The 24,458-nt window shown below is 34.7% G+C and overlaps 1 protein-coding gene across 1 annotated transcript in view; it reads left to right on the top strand.

Annotated features, from left to right (window-relative positions):
• HOMER1 (homer scaffold protein 1) overlaps nt 1-24,458 on the top strand; it is a 109,328-nt gene that overhangs the window by 19,159 nt on the left and 65,711 nt on the right. Inside the window, exon 2 of the mRNA XM_033110614.1 lies at nt 21,336-21,492. Within this exon, the coding sequence (XP_032966505.1) occupies nt 21,336-21,492 (157 nt within the window). The remainder of the gene's footprint in view (nt 1-21,335; nt 21,493-24,458) is intronic.

The following is a 24,458-nucleotide window of genomic DNA, read 5'->3' as shown; positions in this document are numbered from 1 at the left end:
TTTGGCCAAACTTGAATATAAGTTAAAAATTGTAGTATATTTTTTCCAAGTAGACTTTGTATGTAAATGGAGGAAAGAACCCTAGAGATAATTTATTCTGTTGGTTTTTTTTTAGTTAATGTTTTATCTCCCTCTGTGTTCAAGTACAGAAATAACCTCTTGTAAATTGGTGCCTGTGTTATTTTTAAGTGAGGCAGCTGAGGGCTTTGCCCAGGTCCCAGTGCTAGCTGGTGGTAGAGCCTAGCTTTCTATGTCTTGGCCTTGTGTTATTTTCTCTAGAAAGAGAAATATCCACCAGTTAGAACACTAATCCATTAGTTCAAGCCAACCTAAAAAAATCGGTAGTTTGAGAAGTTTATAAGTTTCTTTTCTTTTGAAATTCTGATCTTTCCCCTTTCTGAATCCTCATTGCATTTTATATTACCTCTGTTATGGCATTTATCACTTTCTACTCTTACGTAATCGTCTTTTATTAAAAACATTTTTTTTTCCTAGATGAAACCTCTTTGAGAATAGGATGCGCGTATGGTTCCTCTTTCTATATTCCCCGCATCTCTTAATAGAATACCTAGCATTCACTAGGTACTCAAATTATCAAACATGTACTCCAGGAGATTGTATTTTGGGTTTGTTAATCATGGAAACCCATGAGAATGTATTTAGTTTACAACAATTTAAGAGGCTCTTTGGCTGAACTTTAGATCTAGGTTCAAATTCTGGCTCCATCCTCAACTTCACTGTGTGATCTTGAATAGGTCATTTATGTCATTTTCCTCATCTGTGAAATGGAAATAACATGTGCCCCATCCAGTTTTAAGATTTAGGTGAAATGTATACAAAGGATTTAGTGCTTGCTTGATGTACTGATAGTAGCTACTCAATAAATGGTAATTATTCTTACATTTGAAATTTATTTTCTATCGTATTTTAGTAACAGTGGATAGGTCTATTATCATGTGAAAGACGTATAATAACACAGAGAAAGGTCCATGGTGAAAGGTTAACAGTATTTTGGTATGTTCATCAGATTGTAAAGTCTGGGCTTTTTAGTTTGCTAATTTAGGAAGTTTGATTTTGGACTCTATGGACGGCTTTACCCTATGAAAACTCAAAAGAGGCTGATATATAAATTGGAATGGCAATTTATTGATAAGTCATTAGAAATAACCTCTCCTATAAAAAAAAAAAATGCCACAGTGGAGGCCAAATTGTAATCAGAAGGTTGCTTGATGAGTGAGGATAGTTGATTGGATGTTCAGTGCTACAAAGTCTCTTGCATTGATCTCTACCTGGTACTCACATACATATGTCAGGCCCCTTCTCCCCCAGGTAGTGCTAGAGGCACTGCCTAACCACCACTCATAAATCCCCTGTTCTAACTTACATGCTTTTGTGTTGTATGCTCTTTAAGGAGAAAGCAAAACATTTGAGGAGATTTTGTATTTAGTCATTAGCCTGTCATTCATCCCTGAGTTTGTCTCACCTTGGTTGGATTTGGGGAGCTTAGGTAAACTAAATTTTTAAAATTTAAACTTTGTATGAAGAAAAGTTTTAAGCAGACAAAAACCTAAAGATAATTATGTAATTAAACCCTCTGTACCATCACCCAGCTTCGATATTTATTTACATATGGCACATACTGTTTCGTCTAGACTGCCTTCCTCCAGATTTTTTAAAGCAAATTTTAGACATATAATTTTAACTATGAATGTCAAATATGTATCACTAAGAAGGAGGGACTCTTTTTTTTAAAGCATATGTACAATATCATTATTATATGAAAACAAACCTCTAATAATTTTTTAATATCTAATCAGTGATCAAACTCCCCAATTTCCTCATCAATGTCCTTTTGCTCATTGGATTGTTGAAATCAGCTTCCAGACAGGGTCCACACATTGCACTTGGTTGATATGTTTCTTGAGTCTTTTTATCTGTAACAACCTCTCCTTCTTGTGTATCAAATTTGTGATCTAGAATTTTCCACATTCTGGATTTGGCAGGCTATATACTCTTGGTGTTATTTAACATGTTGCTCTGGTCTATTTCTGGTAGCTAGATTTAGGCTTGATTGGATTCAGGTTTGAATTCCCACCCCCCGCCCCAGGTTGTGTGGTATACTTCCTGTCTGTTGCCTTACACCACAAGGCACATAACAATGTCTTGGCATTTCTCTTTTTGTATGTTCAAGTTGTACATGGGGCTTAGTGTTACCAGCTTGTTCCCTTATATAGTGAAACCATTATATTTTAGTTATGTCTAATTTTACTAATTTTATCCTTGAGGAGTACCTAGCTGTCAAACATTATTGCCTTTTTTCCATTTGTTCTTCACATGCAGCCAGAATGATCTTTAAAATATAAATTGGATCAAAAGCTACCCTGCTTAAAATGCTTCAGTAGTGTTCCGTTACTCATAAACTATACCTAAATTTCCTACTGTGGTCTCAAAAGTCACACAGCATCACTTTTGCCTCATTATTTTGGTCCAGGCAATCACAAAGTTCCATTCAAGTTTAAGGGGAGTGGACATAGACTCCGCTTCCTGATATGGGGAATAGCAGGGTTCTAAAAAAGCGACAGGAAATACTGTTGTAGCCATCTTTGGAAAATGCGTTTTGCCAATCCCCATGCCTTTGTCTGAGACTGAAACACTATTATCTCTCCGATTCCAACTCTTTAGCTAACTATCCAATCTAAATTAGGTTCCTCTTCCTCCATTCCCATTGTGTACTCTAGCTCTTTATTTTCCTTGGCAACACTGATCACAGTTTATAATTATCTCCTTAAGGTCTCTGAATGCTACTGCCTTTTGTATACCTAGTACCTTGCATGTACAACCTGTTGAAATGTTAAAATATATTATTTGTAACTTACATATATAAATACTATATATCACATTTTCACTAGAGAAAGCATATTCCAAGCTCTGTGGGAAAAAGGGAACAGAGATAGAGAAACAACAGGAGTCCTTTAACTCCTTATATTTCATGTCCTGCTGCTTAGCTTAGGGTGCGGATGGGTTGGAGCACGTATGTATAAATTATGTGTGAGAGAGGAGGTCGGAGGAGTAAGCAGTTCAAATAGTCAAAATCTTACATAGTCTTTCTATATTTTAAAATACAGACCACAAATCCATTTTTATTCTTTTATTTTTCTAGTATCCCATTCAGGGCAAGAGGCTTCTAGCTGGTCTGACAAAGAAGCATGATACCCTACGAAATATTCAGTACTCAGGGAGCAGCCAAATAGATGGACTTTACTCAAGTAATGCTAATCAGACCCTCACTTAGAACCAGTGTTCTTTTACTTTTGGCACAGATATCTAATAAGATTGGTTATCAGGTTTCTCAGCCTCCAGGAGACTGGTAGCGAAAAAAGTATAGGCTTTTGGAAGTGGGGTGCAGATAACAGCTGTTGACACCTTACATATTGGGAATAGTAATGTGGGGTAGAAGTTTCCACAAATTCTAAAGGTGTTTATTACTTAATAAATACTGCATGACACCTTGCTGGGTCTTGGGGACACAAGGGTGAACAAAATTGACTTCTGCAGTTACAAGCGGTGCTCAAAGTGGTTACCATCAGCATCCAGCCACTTCTGAATACAGTGAACTACTTACTGCTTGAGCAACGTTGACCAAAGTGTCCACTTGTATACATTGTTTTGGCACCCGCCCCCATGTGTGTGTATATGTTTGTGTGTGTATCTATATACATATATATATATATATATATATACATATATATATATATATATATATATATATATATATTTACATGCAATAAGAATTCAACAAAAAGTCATTTCTTCCTCCACGTTTTTTCGTACCCTTCTGCTCTTTCATTTTTCAACAATGCTATTTCTGGATCACATGTTGGTTTGATCTTGAGAGAAATGAGGAGAAAAATAGAGTCACTACTCAACTACTCTGTTACTCTTGAAAAATTACTATAACTCTTCCCGTGGTAGTAGTTTGTTATTCTTGAGGTTTAATTTTTATCAAATTACACTGCAGTTGAAGATACCCAGTTGGCAAATAAATTGCCTAAAATTGCTTTAATAAATTAAAAGTTGCTTCTATTAAAATTTTATGTTGGTTTTCACTAATTTTGTCTCTATTAAGCAAACATATTATTTGAGATATATGATTAAAATCTTATTTTTAATAGAGTTTAGAGTAAACTAATTCTACAAATTGTGGAGGGTTAGTAGATTTTAATTGGATGAAGATTTGTATCGTCTTTTAATTGTCTTCTGTCTTCTGTAATAAATTACCACAAAGTTGGAGTCTTAAAACAACACATTTATTTTCTTATAGTTCTAGATGTCAAAAGTTCAAAATCAGTTTCACTGGGGTAAAATCAGGGTGTCAGCAGGGCCATAGTCAGTCACTCAGGGGCAAGGGGAGAACGATTCCCTGGCCTTACCCAGTTTCTTGAGCTGCATTCCTTGCATTCATGGTTCATAGCCTCTTGTTCCATCTCTAAAGCCAGCAGTGTAGCATCTTCTAATTTCTCTTTCTCTTCTCCCTATGTCACATAATCTTTATCTGTAGTTAAATCTACCTCTACCACCTTCTTATAAGACACTTGTGGTTACATTAGGGTCTCCCCAGATAATCCAGAAGAATCTCTCCATCTCAAGAGCCCTAACTTAGTCACTACTGCAAAATCTCTTTTACCAAATAAGGTACCATTCACGGATTCTAGGTATTAGGACCTAGATATCTTTGGGGGTCATTATTCTATCTTCCACGGTCATTTAAAGGGGATATCAACACAATCTATTTTTTAAATGTTAGAATATTTTTTATGTAATTCTACATTAAAAAATGTCAGTTTACTGAATTTTTCTGTTCCTCTCCCCTTTTCCATCAACTGTTTGTGATTTCGCCTAGTGAAGTATGTTTTTCCTCCTAACTATGTCCATGTCACAAATATTTAATTGTGATGATTCACAAGAAAAAGACTGTCTTAAAAGTCACATCATTTTAAAAGAATTAATAAGTGCTTTCTACAGTGGTTCATACAACACATTTGAAAAACTTGTTTTTATGGAATCTACTCTGTGTGTATGTGTATGTGTGTGTGTGTATAGAAATTTAGTAATGGTTCAGACAGCTTTTACAGAAAGTATGTACAACTTTTCCACAAGCACAGCTAGTTGAGGAATTACATTTTTAAAACTGAAGGGAAACATTGTCCTGGAAAAACTCCTTTATCAGAGGTGAAGTGTTCAGTAAAGTGCTGGAAAAATTAAATTCTTAGATGTTTTTGCTAGAAAGAAACCAAATGAAGGTAAGAAAAAACATTGGGAGAACAGTAGAAAGTGTTTTTTCATGTACAGCTCCTATTTTATCAAAATACACATATCCTTCCTATCATGTAATCCTTTCAGAGATGCCTTGTGTGATGATATCTAGCCAATGTATGAAACAGATATGAGATATTTTGGAATTAATAACTCCTACTCTCAAAGACTGGTGCTTTCACCTCACACAGACTAATGCTATTATTGTTATTATTATCATTATTACTGTATTCTGTTACAGAGGTGGAATCATTCTACCAAATACAGATCAGAGTTATCTTCCCTTACAGAAGGCAAGCTCAAGAACTATAATTGGCATGACCTAAAATAAGTTTTTGGATTCTTCCAAGCCACACTGTCATTTCAATGAAGTGTTATAGTACAAATTGTTTCCAAAATACAGGTAAAAGGTAAGTGGTGCCAGTGCACATATATACACGTACATTCCATGAAAACACGTAAGTACTCTGAATAGTACTTAACATGCATAGTAATCATAGTTGTGTAGCTGTTGTATCCCACGTCTGTCAACAAAATTCCAGGCAACGGTCAGATGAGAGTCTGGTTACAGCAGTGAACTCAGGTTTCCATGACAAAAGAATTCTTTTCTTATCCAAGGAGTCAGTATAGGATAAAGGTGTGGGCTCTAGAGCCAGCCAGGCTGTGTGTGTATGCCAGCTCTACCAGGAGTTGTCTTAAGCAAATTATATGTAAAGTGTTGTATACTCTCCATGCGTCAGGTTCCTCATCTTCAAAAGAGGGATAATAGTAAATAACCACCTCACCGAGGTTGAGAGGATTAAATAGCACAGGCATAGTGCTTATAACGATGTCTGATCACATGATGAGCTCTCAAAAATGTTTATTATGACTAAAGAATTGATCACATATCCATTTTATAAGTTCAGGCTTTGTTTGCAGGCGTAAGAGTGGCATATTTGAATTTCTTAGTTTGAATTATCCAACCTACTGCTTTCCTCCTTTGGCATAAATAATGTAAGTTGTTAATGTGTGTGCTCATTAATTTATAAAAGGCAAACGGTTGAGACACCACATCATTCCAACTGCAAAAGGTTAAAAACTGTCAACTTTTCTGTCACTATTTTCAAAATTCAATAACCAGTGTTTAAGCACTTCAGTTTTTATTATATTAGATCTGTAATCTTTTAGTTTCTACAGAGAACTTCCAGTAATTTGTAAAATCAGGAACAAGGTTAAACAGGACAGTTAAAAACACACTGTTGAAACAGAAGAATACATGTAGCCGACACCTGAGATGAGATCATTACTACAGTGAAAAACAGAACATGGCTGAGTTTCTTGGCAAATGAGCAAGAAGTGTGTTGAGTTGTAGTCTTGTTTGGGTATAATAGCAAGCAGACAAGTTTTTTTCCTAGCACTGTCATATGAGATCCTGAGAACTACGGGGATCCAATGGGAATTTCTTTGATCAATCTGTTAAAAGATTCAAGGGAGAACTTTAAACCTTGCAGTGAAGGCTTTCTTCTAGTGAATTGGGGTAAGCAGATATTTGCCTTCTGACCATATTACTAATATGGGCAGGGGGGAGGTTTAGTCTTAGTGAATTTTGAATAATCAACACATTCCTTACACTAATACTTTTGATACTTCTGACAAAGTACCTGAGTAATAGAAAAGAATAAATGCATGTAGGAGACTGGGAATAAGAAGGTGTCAATTTTTTAAAAAGTGTCATGGCTTAGTTTATAAATTTATGCAAACTTGGCATTCTTCGCCATAGCCTAGCCATATCTATTTTGGGTATGATTTTCTTTTTTATTACCATGATGTAAAATTGTAGGATGACATGCTGTACTCATGCTGCTGTTTGAAGTACTCTGTTGTTTGAAGTACCACTGCTCTCTCTTGAGAAATAAGGCTAACTTGTTTATCTCAAATGTCTCAAGAGACCATTTAGTTGAGACTCCAGATTGCTTTTTCACATGATGAGAGGCTGTTTTTGACTACAGAAGATTTGACTACAGAAGTACAAAAGTTGGTACTACCACTTTGTCGGACTCCAGGATATGGCTTTTATAGAACTGAAGATACCTGGTCCCAAATGGTCACCAAAAAGTTGGATGAGGCAACCTTAATTGGAGTTATAATATTGTCCACTTAAATATTGTGGAATGTCTGCCAAACACAAAGGCTTTAGTAGAATTGATGCTTTTTCTATTTATCAATTGGTTGAGCTAATATTTGTATTTGGTTAGTCAATTAAATTATCATCTTCTATGCTGTTAGCTGGAGAGCCAGTTAGGGAACTTTCTCCAGCTTTAGATGATTGGCTTTTCTTTGAGGTGTTATTTTATGGGATCAACAAGCTTGCTGGTTCACAATTAAAGCCACACAGGTAGTTACAGGTTTACTTGTTGTGTATGATAACTCTAGGTATTGTTAAACACTATAAAGAGAATTCTGAGCAGATCTAGTTGGTGGAAAAACTTGCATCAGTGGAGATTTGTGGCTGATTTGTAGGCAAAAGTGTCCCCAGATCTATATATACTAAATGAATCCATTATCACTAAGGCTGTAATATGGTTAACTGTCATTCACTTAAAAAAAAAAAAGCATATATTCAGTAAAGTACACAATTCTACAGCTCAGTCAATGTTTACATATATGTTTATTTGTGTAATGAGCAAGATAACATTCCACTAGCTGTGTTTTTTAAAGCAAGCAAATATATTGCATTAAAATTGTTTGCTTTAAAATGTTTTTCTTATATACATGTTCACGTATTGAAAAATTGAGATAAGAAAAAATGTCACTTATAGTCCCACCACCAAGAACTCTAAATGTCTTAGTATATAAACCTTTATCTATCTATCTATCTATCTATCTATCTATCTATCTATCTATCTATTTATTTATTATTTTCCAAGTGCCTAATATGGCCAGGTATTTGAGTTCCTGGGGGCATAACAATGACTAAAAAGACAAGATCCTTGCCCTTGAAGAGAAAATGCTTTAGCTAGGGGAGAGGGGCAATAAGTAAAAAAATACATTGTATGTCAGATGGTGATAAATGCCATGGGGAAGAGTGAAAGAAGGGAAATTTAGAGTCCTGGGAGAGGAGAGGAAGGGGCTGCAATTGTTATGTAGAGCAACCAGAACAGCCTCACTGAGAAGGTAACATTTGAGAAAACATCTAGAGGAGACTCATGAAGATGCTAGATAGGTCTGAGGGGAAAGAATAGTTCGTGCAGAAACCCTGGGGTGGGGGTTGCTTGGCATGTTTGAGAAACATCAGGAGGGCCAGTGTGGCTGGAGCAAAAGACTGAGGGGCAGAGGAAATTGGAGAAGGAGCAGGGTCCATATCCTGTAGTCTTTCTTTCCCTTGGCTGCACATGAGAATCACCTTGGAAGCTGGGCTGCCCACCCATGCCACTGATTGTGGGGATGAGGCTGGGTGTTTCTAATGCAGTCGGGGTTGAGAAACACTGGCACAAAGCCTTTAGACCTAATTTTAAGGACTGTGGCTTTTACTATGAAATGGAAAGCCATTGGAGGGTTTTGAGGAATGACCCATCTGATATAGGTTTTGTTACTTTAAAACTCTACATTATGAAAATTTCCAGACATACGAAGAAGTAGAAACTACAACTTTCCTGCACCACCATCATCCTACCCATTTCAGTAGCCATCTAGATTTTGCCTTACTTATTTTATCCAGACTCCTCCACGTTTTTTTTGTTTGTTTGTTTTTTTTTTTTTTTTTTCCTGGAATATTCTAATGCTAGCTTGGGTTTTTAGAATGATCACTTTGGTTTCTGTGTTGAGAGAAGGAGAGGCAGGACTTGGGCTGAATATAAATATATCCTTTTTTGGTAAGCATATAGATACATTGTTTAAACAAAAAATCAAATTATACTGTGTTGTCTATGTTATAAACTATTTTCATTTACTATATGGGACACCTTATGTCACTGAATATTCTACAACTTTATTTTTTAATAGCTACGTAGGATTCTATATGGATGTACCATAATTTATTTGATCTTACAGTATTGCACATTTTAATTTACAGTCTTTGGTTATCATAAACAAGGAGGTTTATAGCTAAATCTCTGCATATATAAGGAAAGTTCCTCGAATGAAATTGTTATGTCAAAGGATATGCGCACAAATTTAAAGGCTTTGATGTGCATTGTCAAAATGTTTCCCAGAAAGACTTTATTAATTTATACTCCCACCAGCTGCCTCTGAAAGTGTCAGGTTTCCTTAAACTTTCACTAACATTGAAGTTATTTTCATTTAAAAAAAAAAAAAAAGGTTTCCTATTTTGGCAGGTGAAAAATGATAACTTGTGGTTTTAATTTGCAGTTCTTTGATTTCTAGTGAGGTTGAATGTCATTTTAAAATTTGCATTAAAAAATATGCTGATTCATGTCATTTGCTAGCTGTGTGACTTTGGATAAATCACTTAGGACCTATGTTTTTGTGCTGTGAAATGGGTATTGTATACCTGCTTCACAGAGTTTTCATGAATATTAATTAAAAGCATGTTGTATGGCCAGGATTTTAAACTTTTTGACCTTGATCCACAGTAACAAATACATCTTACATTGTGACAAACATATATGAATAGGTAGTCAAAAATTTCACGGAACAGTACATATACTCTTAACCAAGTGTGATACACTGATATTTTACATTCTCATTCGTCTTGTTAGATGCCCATTGTTAGCTATTAAATTGATCACGACCCTCTGGGTTGTGACCCAGTGTTTGAAAAACACTGCTCTGAGCTGTGGAGTACTGTATCTTGGCAGGTGCTCTTTTATCTATACTGATTACCTTTTCCAGATGCCTCAGAAGTCCACATCCCTTTACCTGTATTAAAATTCACTTTCAGAAAAGCTAAATAGAAAAATGGCCCCAAACTTAGCCTATTGTATTCCTGTATCAAATTTTTGGTTAGTGAAGAATGTTAAATACCTCCACTGTCAGAAAATGTATTTCTTTGGGCTTCTATGATCCCATGACTAAATTATAAACACCACTATTGTGGAATTGATCTAATGCATTTGAGAAAAAACACTGTATCATTACGGAGATTATATTTGCCATACCGCAAGTTGGGATACAGCATCTGACAGAATTTTGTCTATAATTTTTATTACCTGAAAAGCTGACAAAATTGGAACATAAAAATCACATTCAGTTATATTTAATACAGCTCTTTTTCAGTAGAAAAAATAAAGTAATATGGAAGCTAGATAATCCTGAAAAATTGAGAAAGTGTGGCTACCATACGTAAAATACCAGATGCTGTTCATTGGTAGGTACACTTATATCTAAACTACCTGAGGACGACTCAGGAGTTAGCCAGATGTACTTACTAGCTGTGACTAGAGAAAACTTGATCAGATGAAAGTAAATATCACTGCTAACTATGAGGGATGTTGGAATGAAAATTGCATAGAGAAATAGAATGGGAATGGAGTGGTAGTGGTAACTATTTGAAAAACACCCAAGAGTTTAAGTTATTTGACAATAGAACTGTTTTGTTACTTTTCACTTCTAGTTTAACATTAAATATGTTTTGTTTAAATGATTTTTTAATGGCAAGCCAGCAAAATTTTAAATGACTAAGTTAAAAGTTTGACTGATAAGCATTTACCATTCCTTCGCTTACCTCTTCACAAAGGAAACATTTTGAGGAATGTCAGAAACAATTTGTTATATAAAAATAAAACTACCAAAGAACCGTAATTTACCTTTGGAAAAAAAGCGGAAAATATATGCTGTATCTATACTATATTGATTTTTAAACATTAAATGTTAGCAGATTAAGAAAAATAACCAACTCTGCCTTTCTCTAGTGGTTGTTAACCTTAATCAAGTTTATACATGTGGCTAGAATTGTATATATGAGATGTTGCCGTACATGTGGCTTGAGTGCTGAATTTTGGGTTCTGGTGTTTTCACTCTATGGACCTAAAAGAAGGTTTTAAACAAGCTTAGGAATAAATGTAGAAATCCACTGGGTTCAGAAATACACAAAGAGCTCCTCAGTCTCACTAGTAATCAGGAATATGTAAATTAAAGCAACAATGAAATACTATTACATGCCCATCAACTTGGCACAAATTAAACATGTTATTTGGACATTACTAACTGTTGGGAGGAAATGTTAAGAGTATAAATTGGTACATATACTGTGAAGAGCAATTTGGAAATGTGCTATGGTTTATACCCTATTACCAGGAATTCTGCTTTTATAAGAGTATATCTCTTGCATGTGTGCACAGTAATCATATAAGGGCATTGTTTGTAATAGTACAAACACTGGAACAACCTACATGTCTATCAGTAAGGAAATGGCTACATAAAATAGTTCTGTATTTTTTACTTGAAATACAATGTGAACAACATATGTAGTTTTAAATTTACTTTTACATTTTTGAAATGGTGAAATCAATTTTAATACAGTTGGACACAAAATATCCCAAATCTTATCTTTTTAACATGTGATTAATATAAAAATCATTGTGATCATTTTACATTCTTTTTTCATACTAAGTCTTTGAAATCCATTATGTATTTCGTGGTTAGAGCACATCTCAATTTGGATGTTAAAATTTTTATTGAAAATACTTGATCTGAATTTGAATTTCATAAAATTTACAGTTGAAAGGCTAGTAGCTGCCATATTGGATAGTGTAGTTCTAATCATAAAATGGACTTTTGCACAGCAGTTAAATCATCTACATATGTATAAAATTAAAATGTGGCTGATTATTCAAATTTTGAAGCATTAGTAAGAATTCTAGAGAAATGGTATGAGATTTTATTATTTGTTTCGAGCATTCAGTGTAATACAGGGAATAATATAACATTCATGCAACCACTGTTTAAATGTAGGAAACGTTAATATGTTTCCAAAATACCTTCAGAGCTTTTTCTTCAATCCTGGGTTTATTTTTCAGAATATATACTTGTTCAGATACTATATAGATTGAATATCCATTTGGTTAATTCGTAGTAGGTATAAAGGAAAAAGAGTACCTAAGAGTATTATTGTTCCTTGAAATATTATTGGTATTAGAACTTAAATAATCTTTTAACATTTAATTTATTTTAAAAGTTTTCAGGAATTGGATGTCTACTAGACAGTTATTTTAGATTTAGGAATGTGCCACCTATATTAATCAGAATTAAATTCTCATTAACAAGAGGTTATGTACCTTAGATTTCCCTAGTGTATGTAGTCATTTCTCAGACTTGAGCTTTATTTAGTTGAAATCATCTGGGAAGAGAAGAATATTTAAAGTCTAATATAATTGAAAATGCAGGAATACTTTTTTTTCCTTTTTCTAAACAAACATAAGCAGTAATTCTTTTAAATGTAATTGAGTTATCAGACATTCCTCTTGATACCTTTAAAAACACCCAGTATTTTATCCGAAATGGATAGGGTTTTAATTGGTGAGGAGGAACAGAGATAATGTCATTTGTCATTTATTTAATAAATAGCAAGCCAGGTTTTTTGAGCTTAAATACACACACACACACACACACACACACACACACACATTCAGTGGACTTGCTTGCTCTTTACTATGAATTTCGGCATATCCCTTGATCTTTTAAATGTTAGCTACTGGTTGAAGTGCCCAAGGAAAGTAAGTCCTATAGTCACTCTTAATAATTAGTGCTGTGGCCTAATTAAAGGACTGAGATTGATAAAACTACTCTTACAGTGAGGGGTAATATATAAGGAATATAAACAATATTGTTACTGTTAAAGTATAGTTCTATAATAATCTTAAGTCCCAAATGGAAAATTTTAATTTATTTGATGATATTTTCTTCAGATATGCCAATTAAATATTTGATGTCATGAAAGTGTTTCTAATGCTCAGTTGTGATGTAACAGTGATTTTCTAAAAAAAAGCTTTCATTTGAATGTGCAGTTAGCCAATTAAAAGACCAAGAAATTCAGATCATACAATTTTTTAAAATCCTTTCAGAAAAGACATTTTGTAGTTCTTGGTATCGCATTTTAAGTGGTATGTCTCTGTTATAGCAATGTCACTTTACAATTTTGTATTTGCTATATGTGTAGTAAATTTGGAAATTCTTTTTTTAACTTTTATTTAAGTGTGTTTTTCCAGGACCCATCAGCTCCAAGTCAAGTAGTTGTTTCAATCTAGTTGTGGAGGGCGCAGCTCACAGTGGCCCATGAGGGGATCGAACTGGTAACCTTGTTATTAAGAGCACAGTGCTCTAACCAACTGAGCTAACCCGGCCGCCCCCTGGAAATTTTAAAAAACATATGCCTGCTATGTTTTCGGTTTATCACTAGATGGAGTTCTCGCAGTACAACTAGGTGTTGGGTAGCCACTAGTAGAATAATCGCTGCTTTCCTCAAAGTAAGCATGTGTTTAAAAAAAAACATTCTAAATGTATGAGCATCAGCTGTTATCACCATAACATGTTAATAGAAATACATAGTTGGTAACATGCAGTCACAATCTTTGAGCAGAATCAAAACAGCTATTTTAGTCAATACCGTTTTTCTTACATGTGTATGCGTTGGAGGACAGGGCCAGGGGTAGTTAAACCAGTTCCTTGATAATCCATTGGAATTACAATTTATATTATTAATTTGCACAGCACACTTCTTTTGAAGAAACTCCAGTGCTTGAGCTCCAGCTTGTCTGAAGACATGCAGTGCATCTCAGTGGCACTGAAAACTAAACTCTCCTGGCATTACATCTGAATTATGTGGTCACTAGTGTCTGTCCTGTCCTTGCCTTACCCTTGCTTGTGTCCTTTTGGCCAAAGCCAGTATGATCCAGCTTGTCTTGCCACTCCAAACTCCAAAAACCAAGCTCAAGATAGAATGTTATCTGTCTTTTGTGTGTATTCTGATGAAGGAGGGTGTTTTCACTAAGAAGTGGACATACCTCAGTACTTACAGTCCTGCAGTTAGGCAAGGTTGGATTTCTGCTCCTCTCCTACTTTCTCCTTATACCTCTGCGTGAATCATAGGAGCACTTTCATCTTCTGCACTCTTTAGTAGTTGAGTTCCAGGCTATTAAGAATTGTCACTTATTCTATGGTTCTTTGGCCATCTTCAAAAGCGGCCCCTAAACACATTCTTTTCTCAGTGTTATTGTGATGTAAGTGCAGTTTCCTCCACAGTACCATTTAAAAAAAATCTTTAAGTGCCTGTACAAGGTTAAAAACTTAAATAGTACTTAAAGGTTTGTAAAGACAAGTACTAGTTCCCTAGCTCATCCCTTCCTTCATCTAGCCCCTTTGCCAGAGGCAACTGCTTTCAAAAATTCCAAATTTTATTTCTCTTGGTGGTTGCCTCCATATCTCTGATATGCTTTTATACTGCTATTTCTTGATTATAAGCTTTGGATATTAAATCACTATAGCAGAAAGTTAATTGATAGTAAACTCTCATTTCCACATTTCTTCCTCTCACCTATTTCAATGCAGTTAGTCTGATAATTTTTCAATTATAATTTTAAATGGGTTCCCCCAAAACTTAATTGTATATACTGTGGGGATGTGTTATGACATTAATAAATGACCAGTGTGTAACTAGCCAGTCAGGAGTTCTGGAAGACCACCACTCATTTTATTGGGGGTACATTATTTCAGAGTTTATTATGTAGAAGCCTCTTTCTTCAGTTATTAGTTGTATAATTTTAAAAATGACAACTGCCTGGAACAATTAGGAAACTTGTTTTATCACATAAGAAGCCTGGAGGCTGATTCATTGGTTTAATGATGTAATCAAGGAACCAGATTCTTTGTCTCTCTATCTGCTATTCTTAGCAAACAGTGTTGGCTTTGTTCTCATGTTAGCTGCCTTCACAATACCAGGATGACTTCTTCAGGCCCAGGTGTCACTCCAAGTACAATATTATTTAAAAGAACATCCCTTCTTATGTGTGTATCTCTTTGGGGGTGTACCCAGAAGCTTCCAGCACACCGTCCCTTGTTATTTCATTGGCTAGAATTGCTTCAGAGGTCCATTCCTAAACCAACTTCTGGCAAGGAGAAAGGGATTGCCATGATTACTGAGTGAAGCTCACAGTGGTGTGGAGGAGGGTGTAGTACCAGCACAATGTCCGAGGTGTATTAGGAGGGAGTGAGGAGAAATGGTGGATAGTCAGCCAACAGTGTCTGTACAGTGTCAACGTCTCAGTGGAAAATATCATGCACCTTGTTTCCTACACTTTTGCCAGGCTACTTTCTTTTGAAACATTAAATAAAAAGTCAGGGAGTTATTTGAAAACATAATCTTCTTTATAGCCCCTTTGCTACAATATCTAATTGTTCTTACATATCTGAAAAGGATATTTGTAAGCTAGATACTAAAACAAGACTAGGAAATGTGTAATTTCTCTTTCTTCCCTTGAGCTTTGACCCATACCTTTGCACTTCCTTGGAACAAAAATTTATGGAATAATTACAATGTTTGCAAATATATAGACTTCACTAGTAATTTTTAAAAGCACCGTCATTGATTTCTTTAAAAATCAAAGCTGTCCAAATGATGAATGTTAACTTTGTGCCTTTTTTTTTTTAGCTCTAGAATATGTATATACATATTCTAGAGCTAAAAAAAAGTATATGTAGATCTTGGCAAATAGTATTTTTGTTTTGCTTCATTTTTTGTGATCCTCATTTCTTATTACACAGATGCCTAAGAGTTAAGTATGGCAATTCTTTCTGTCAACTCTAAAGTTTGAATAAATTTTATTTTAAAAACAAAATTCTGATTTTACTACATTTTCCCAGATGTTATCTTACACTTCCTTTCTTTCAATTTTCCATATTCATATTAAGTTTTAGAGTCCATCACTGTATATAGAACTTGTACAGAGTTGTAGCCCAAGATAAAGAACTTCAGAATTAATCTTATACTAGCTTCCTGGAATTATTTTATGAACCAACTGGAAAATACTCCAGTAAGCTTTTCTTTTACAGTAAGATTGTTGGAACTACTCATTGTCCTGATTATTGATATAGGAAATTACAAAGTAGATGATTCTCTAGCATTAAAATGTGTGTGTATCTGGGTGTTTAGTTTTGTTTCTCTAAACTAGCTTAAAGCATTTCATGCCAAAATCTATTTGCTTTAAAAATTGAATTCTGGAATAATATTTAATTTCTTAAAAGTTACTTTGAGTTAACATTAACTATTTAAGAAATTATTATGTAATCATTGTTAAATAAGGCCATAATTTTGTATTATGTCTTTTATATGTATTTTTGAGTGACAATTAGTAATGTCAACAAAGATGGTAAAATACGCAGATTAGCTTTCAGTGAGATGTATTTACCTCAAAATTTATCTTTTGATTCTCATTCTGTGGTTATAAATATAAGTCCTATGAGATGTTAATGTGTTACTGTGAAAAAGAATTCTGGGGTCAAATAATTTTGCCATGTGCTGGGTTATTCAGGGTTAAATGGGTTTCTTTACAGGAGGACTTCCCAGAACCTTTAATATACTAATTATAAATATTTCAGAATGGGGCATAATGCATGTTTGCAGAACTTATTTAAACATGGAACACTTATTTCCAGGACTGTTTTTTCATAGAACATACTTTGTGAAATGCTGGTGTTTGATGCAGTTAATATTTGAATTGTTGTAAAGGAAGTAGCGTGTCTAACCTTTATTTATGAGTGCCATCCAGTTTTTTTGAAAAAGTACTAACTTTAACACTTGGACACTTGGGACAGATTCAAATGCTTCCCAGATCCTTTCAAAAGATAAGAGCTTTAAGATTTCAGGTATAGCTTCTCTACTGCTTCTTCAGCTTTTCTCTAAAATGAAATTTATCCCATGCTTACTGTTGAAATGTATCTTTTTAAATTTTTCAATTATAGTTGACATTCAGTATTATTTTATATTAGTTTCAGGTGTGCAGCATAGTGATTAGACATTTATATAATTTACGAAGTGATTCCCCCTGATAAGTCTGGTACCTACCTGGCACTATACATAGTAATTATAATGAAATGAATCCTAAACAGACTAGTGATAAGATCTCTTAGTGATTTCCAAACTTTCCCCTCCAGTCTGATTTTCTTTACTGAGCTCCAAACTAATATTTTTAAGTTCCTGTTCTGACAGTTTTATATTCAAGCCCTTGCAAGGCATCTGAATTTGGTCAAAACTGAGCTCATCTTCTCCCGCTCCATCCCTCCAATCCCAGTATACTTTACTTTTTGTTTCCCATCCTGGCTAGTGGCACTGTCTTCTTTTCAGTCACCCAATCCAGAAACCCAGGAGACTCAGGTTCTTCCTTCATTTCCTGCGTGAGGGTTTCTCAACCTCAGCACTCTTGCCATTTTGGCTGGATAATTCTTTGTTTGTGGGGGCTGTCCTGTGCCTTGTAAATGTTTAGCAACATCCCTGGCTTCTTCTTACTAGATACCAATAGCAATCTCCCTCAGTTGTGACAACCAAAAATGTCTCCAGACATTGTGAAATGCCCCCTGGGAGACAAATCACCCCCTATTTGAGAACCATTGCCTTATATCCAGTCATTATTTTTATTGATTCTACTTTCTAAGTTTACGTTTAATCCCTCCTCGAGTCTTCATCCTACTCCCTATCACCTATCCTTTTTATTTTTTAATACTTGGAATTCTTTTCTGAGGTTCTGACTAGCCTCCCTATGTCCAATGTTATTTCCCTCCAATCCCCCCTCTCCAGTGATGCCAAATACACCTTTTTAAAATGAAAAGCTGTTCTGTATTTACATCTTTCATTAGTTTCCAGCCAGGACCCTCATGAACTGGCTTCTCTCTTTATATCTAGCCTCATTCTTCCAAGGTATTCATTCTCACTAAGGTTTTTGCTACACATGCCATTGTACTATGCCATCTTTCCACTGCACCATACTTTGTTTCATATTCTACTTAGGCATCAATTTGTCCATGGCAGCCCTCAGTCACCTTAAGGGAATCTATCATGGTGAAGGGCATTTTATTTTTTGACATATCTGTCTTCCCTCACCAAATTGGATTTTTCAAGGGTGGGCACCATATCTCTACCAGTTTTTGGCACATAGTAGATATTCAACCAAAGTTTGAATCAGTTATTAGTATACTCTGAGAGATGTAGTAACATCCTCATTACTTCTAGGAATTCTGTTCCCTGCATCAGCAGTGAAATTGTTATTATTTTTTCAGTCTTTATCATCCAGACTTTGATGAATAGGCTTTTGACCACAGAAATCTTAAACTATAACTTTCTTTCAGAAATCAGCTATTCAGAAGAGAATTGGAGAAAGTAGTATATTTAGTTGATATCAAATGTAATTTGCTTATAAAAAAGCTAGTTTACTCCAAAGATTTTTATTCAGAAGGGAGTTAAATTGCATAGATTGTGCAGATTAATTTGATTGAGTGAACTAATGTGATGTGGGAATTATTACTGGACTCAAAACATTGCATTTTCATTGAATAAGAATTTGATGATTGCAAAAACAATATCATTGTGTTATCAACTATTTTAGTTTTTTTAGAAAATACATTTTTTAGAACACATTCCTATAATTACCAATCTGCACTATTTAAAAATTCACCCCATCAAGTGAAAAAAAAATTTATTAAGTCAGTAAAGACTCGAGTGTCCCACTTTCCTTCCTTACATGCCTTAATAAATATAGTTTCATATGATTTGATTTCCCTGTGAATTGGAACTAGTCACAGTTGGTCTGACCAACTACAATTATACCTAGAACTTTGATTAAAAGGCGAGAAAAGAAAACTAGAGGTTGCAGCATTTTTGGAAGATAACTCAAGAGTAGCACCAGTCTCACTGAATAACAAGGATTGACGATGGGGAAAGAGGGAATAAATAAGATCTTCCAATTCAGAAGAATTCTATATTCTGTAACAATGCCTTGCCAGATTGTTAATAATTATTTGTTGAAGGAATCCATATATGATAGTAGTTGAATTAGAAATGATGACTTTCTGTCACTTTTTTAGGGAATGGCAAAAAATGTATCACTTCCTTTCAAAAGAGATTTTTTAGTAAGAGGGGTTGTTATGGAAGTTTCCAGAGATAAAACTGGGAAGAGCTAGGTTACCTACAAGGAAGATACCTCCCTTTAACACCACCTCTCCAAAGAATGCAGTAGTCATAGACATGTGACACTCTCCCCATTATTATTGACCCAAAAGACCATTTTGTCACGGACCCCGATTTGCCTTACCTATTTTCTAATTTCCCTTTTTTCCATACTCTCTTTTCTTTAAAAGTAAAAAATTTAAATTTATTTAATTTTAAATATTACATAATGCCAGTTAAATTTCTCTTTAGGACCTTAAGCTGCTTTAAGAAAGAAAGGTGTTGTGTTATTTGGGCTCAAAAAAAGCCTGGTAAATGCTGTTTTCAAAAGAATTTTACTCAGAACTTGGAAAATTTTGCATTATGATGCTTCTGTTATATACAGGTAATCTCATGCTTGTTTTTCAGACTGTAAAATCTATAATGATCATATTTTGAGTATGTATTTTTCAGTAGGTTTGGTTCTTGACATTATAATTTTAAAAATCTCTATTGTATGTCTAAGGCCGTGCTTGATCTAAGTGAAAGATACTATGGTGGGGAGCTACTTTGTTTTCCACATACTTCTCAATATAGTAGAGATGTTACTGAATGTAAATTCCTCAGTAAGTTATTTACCTATTACCAGAATAATGTACTTTTTTTATTCTTTATTTTAGATAGGAGGAAACTGAGGCTCCAATTGGTTAGAAATTTCTCCAAATTACAAAATATGTGGTGTAGACTACACTTTCAATTTATAGCATGTTCTAGTCCAGGCAGGTCGCTATTTCCGTTACCTCTTCAAGACATTGAGTTCTCAATGATCCTCCCTCATCCATTACTTTAAAAAAAAAAAAAAAAAAAAAAAAGTTTGTCTCTTTGTTAGTTCTTCTTTCATCTTTTTATTTTTTTGAACTTCTCTGTGCTAATCTATAAGGATTTTTTTGGTCTTGTTGGCGTAAGAAACATCCAAACCGGTAGAGAATTTCTATAAGAGTTTATTTGAGCTAAACTGATGACATTTGACAGGGAGCAAGCTCTCAGTGGCTCCCCAGAATAACGTAGTTTTAAATGGGTAAAAACTTTTAACCTAGTGATGGTCAAATACAAGATTTGTATTTTAACAGGGTAGAGTCGATTCTCATTATTGGCAGTAGTTACATTCTATAAAGGCATCATGAACGCTCAATGAGCAAATTTTGAACCATTGCTCCTAGGGGGAATATAAAGTTATTTTCCTGCATGCCTTTTGTCATAACCTTTTCATCAACCGGTCAGTCAATACATAACCTTGTTTTATGTGTGTTTCTGTTTAAAGACACCTTATTTAATATATATTGTTGATTCATTACCATTGAACTCATGATCAACACTACATAATTCGTGCCTGAACAAAGCTTATATACATATGTCTACTCCATATGGCACATCACAGCCTTCTTGCCCCTAGAAACAGACAGTACTTCAGAACTATGCTTTGGGACCATTTTAAACAGTGAAAGTACCAACAAAAAGCACAAAAATGCAAAATACCTGGTGCTAAATAGATTAAAAAAAAAATGGCACATAGTATAAGAGCTGAAACAAGAAGTCAGTGTTACCTTGATCCACCTCAGAAAGAAACACACACGTCAAGTGGCTCACATTTTCCACTACAAAAGACCAAGATAGTACCTCAAATATTGATTTTGGGATTACAAATAGATTTTATTCAGCAGGGAAATTCACAAATACAGAATCTTCAAATAATGAGGATTGACAGTAATTGTTTTAAAGAAGCTTATGATTGAATACTTAGAATATTCAAATTTGAAATAAAGTTTCTGTTCTTTTCAGGGATGTGGGAGTTTTTGGTTACGTGGAGTCTTCCTCACAGTTGCCATGTTCTGTTATACAGTGGAATAAAATTGGCTGCTTTCAGTCTGTCATTTTATTTTCTCCCCCACAGGGAACAACCCATCTTCAGCACTCGTGCTCATGTCTTCCAGATTGACCCAAACACAAAGAAGAACTGGGTACCCACCAGCAAGCACGCAGTTACTGTGTCTTATTTCTATGACAGCACAAGAAATGTGTATAGGATAATCAGTTTAGATGGCTCAAAGGTAAGTTACATTTCCTGTAAGTAATCATGCTATTTTGTTTTATACAGGATAGCATTTCAGTTTTATTTAGAGGATTTTTATCTTCATTAAAATAAAATATTGCCTTTTGAGTTTTTAAAACTTTCAAAAAAACCAAAATTGATCATTTCTAGGATAACACCATTTATTTTGTCCACTAAATTACTTGGATTAACTACCTTATCTATATTGAGTTACATGCCAAAATATTCTACAAATTTGAGGTTAGTTTATTTGATGAATAGTCATTGTATATCTGTTATATGTCAGGTCCTATGCTAGGTGCTGGGAGTATAGTGATAAACAGAATTGACACAGTTTCTACTCTTGAAGCATACGGTCAAGTGAGGAACTAGACTTCTTTACATATAAACTTCTATAGACTTGTAGACAGTTTTGAATTCCTAAATCATATGAAATCTGTCAATATCGACATTAAAAGCTGACATCTCTTATTCTGAAGAGAAGCATATGGACAAGACGTTAGGTTTTATTTGTAGGAGGGGCAGATAATCTAATGTTTAAGAGCATGAACTGCCTGGGTTCACATCTCAGCTGTACGCGTACTAATTTTTTGACTTTTGGCAAGTTACTTTACTTCTCTGAGCCTAATTGTTCTCACCTCAGTATGGGTAGTTACAAGGATTAAATGAGTTAATATCTGCAGAACACTTAGGTGAGTTCCTGATGGATAATATACCCTCAGAAAGGAGGAATATTCCATTTTTTCATCAGTGATTTTGAACAACACACAGATAAAGAAATACCAACCATCAGTTTCTAGACATAAGTTGTGTAGAAAGATGAGGTCTCCATTCTTCTCCTTCAAGCTTTTGTGAAGCCATGAGGCCTTTTCATTCTCTGATATTTCAGCAGTGCAGTGTAAGGGTTAAGAGCACTGACTCTAGAGCTGGACTGTCTGGTTTGAATTTTTGCTCTACTAAATACCATGTTTCCCCGAAAATAAGACCTAGTCAGACCGACAACTCTAATGCATCTTTTGGAGCAAAAATTAATATAAGACCCGGTCTTATTTTAATATAAGACCGGGTATAATATAATATAATACTCAGTCTTATATTAATTTTTGCTCCAAAAGACGCATTAGAGCTGATGGTCCGGCTAGGTCTTATTTTCAGGGAAACACGGTGTTATCATTATTAATATTATAAGGCTATTAGTTATGTATTGCCTAGTGATTTGGGGAGGAAAAAAAGATAATTTAATGCTCAACTTCCAGTCTTTTTCCTGTGTGTTCATTTCTAATCTCCTTAACGAGATTATCGGACCCCAGGGGCTATTTGCACTTTGTCTTGTACGTTAAGTGACTAATGTATTTATTTGAATAATTGATACCCTTTTCATTTTCATTTGGAGGACTTAAAGGACTTGGGAAATAGTAATAGTTAATTTCTAATTAATAGCTTTTTTAATGAATAATTTTGTCATATTTTGTAACTGTTTAGTGAAATTAACGGGTATTAAACTCTATAGTGTTATTTCTTTTCCTTGATTTGAAGCTTCACTACTCTATAATCTGGGTTTCTGTCTTAGCCCAAACCATAGGTAAGATGATGTAGTTTTATTAGAAAGGAGAGTTAAATAGTACATAAAAATAAAGTTCAAGTGGAGTAGTCCCATGTCCCATGTAATTAAATAATTCTCATGTGTTCTTCCTTCTGAAGCAATATGAAATACTACCTCTGGCATTTCCATTTTTTATACATTTTGCCGCTTATAATTACTAGGCTCCTAAATAACTCTTGTGAAAAAGTTTTTGTTTTGATTCTTTTAACAAAAGCTACCCTCTGTGGCAATTATATTTTCTATCACATTTTCCATCTTCTAGTTACTTTTCTATACTGATGTTGTTAACGACTGCAGTTCCCTACAGGAGTCATTGTTTTTTTTGTAAGCAGTCGTGGTTTATTTGATGCGGCTAAATAAGTGTTTTTCTCCTTCCCACCCCCACTTCTGTTTCTGCACTACATGATGAGTTGAAAAGGCCTTAGGTGCCCCTGACTAGAAAATGTCCATTTGTTCTCAGTGCTTTGACTGTGAGTGTAAAGTTTGCTTGAAGTTTTTCTAATCATGCTGCAGAGACATCAGCATGGCCGAGGGCCAGGATCAGGGCACTACATGATCTGTAATGACACAGCATTTCTACCTGTTTTCCTTGCAAGGAGAAGAACTTTGGGATTGAGAGAAATATTTATTTTAAAGAACTAAAATTTTTCTTTCAAATGGATTTTTGGTAGCATTCTACTCAAGGAATTCTAATAAATATGTTTTTAAAAGAAAGGTTCAGAATGGAGATTAAAATGGAACTCTTAAGCAGAGACAAGTTCCATTTGAAATAGCTAAAGTTGAAGGTCAGTGACCAACAGCACGTGGGTCAGTTTTGTTAGATGCCTTTAAAACCTATTGCTACCTTACTTTTTGAGTTATTAGGATCACGTGTTAAATGCCCTTCTGTCATGGAAAACACTCAAAGCCCAGCACAAAGGAACCCTCCTCAGGGAACACTCAAGGACCACCAGATCTAAAGTAGTACATGCCAGTCCTTGCCTTCTAGCCTTTCCGTATCACATCCTGGTCTTATGGTCTTCGCAGCATTTACCATTCTCTGAAACTACATTGGTAATTATAGCTATTTATTTACTTATTCATTGACTGACTCTTCTTGCTCTAGAACGTAATCCACAATTACGTTGCCTCTTATTGTATCTCAAGTTTATAGACTTGTGCTTGGCATTATTAGGTACTCAATAAAAAAAAAGTTGAATAACCAAATGATTCTTTACCATTTGTTAATATGGTCCCCCTTCATTCACATGGGATAGTTCCCAAACCCCCAGTGGATGCCTGAAAACACAGATAGTACTGAGCACTATATGTACTATGTTTTTTCCTATACATACATACACTTCACTGCTTCTCTTTGGCAT

This window comes from Rhinolophus ferrumequinum, chromosome 7 (genome assembly GCF_004115265.2).
Source record: "Rhinolophus ferrumequinum isolate MPI-CBG mRhiFer1 chromosome 7, mRhiFer1_v1.p, whole genome shotgun sequence".
In the NCBI taxonomy this organism is placed as follows: domain Eukaryota; kingdom Metazoa; phylum Chordata; class Mammalia; order Chiroptera; family Rhinolophidae; genus Rhinolophus; species Rhinolophus ferrumequinum.
This window is presented reverse-complemented; position numbering and strand designations above follow the sequence as displayed.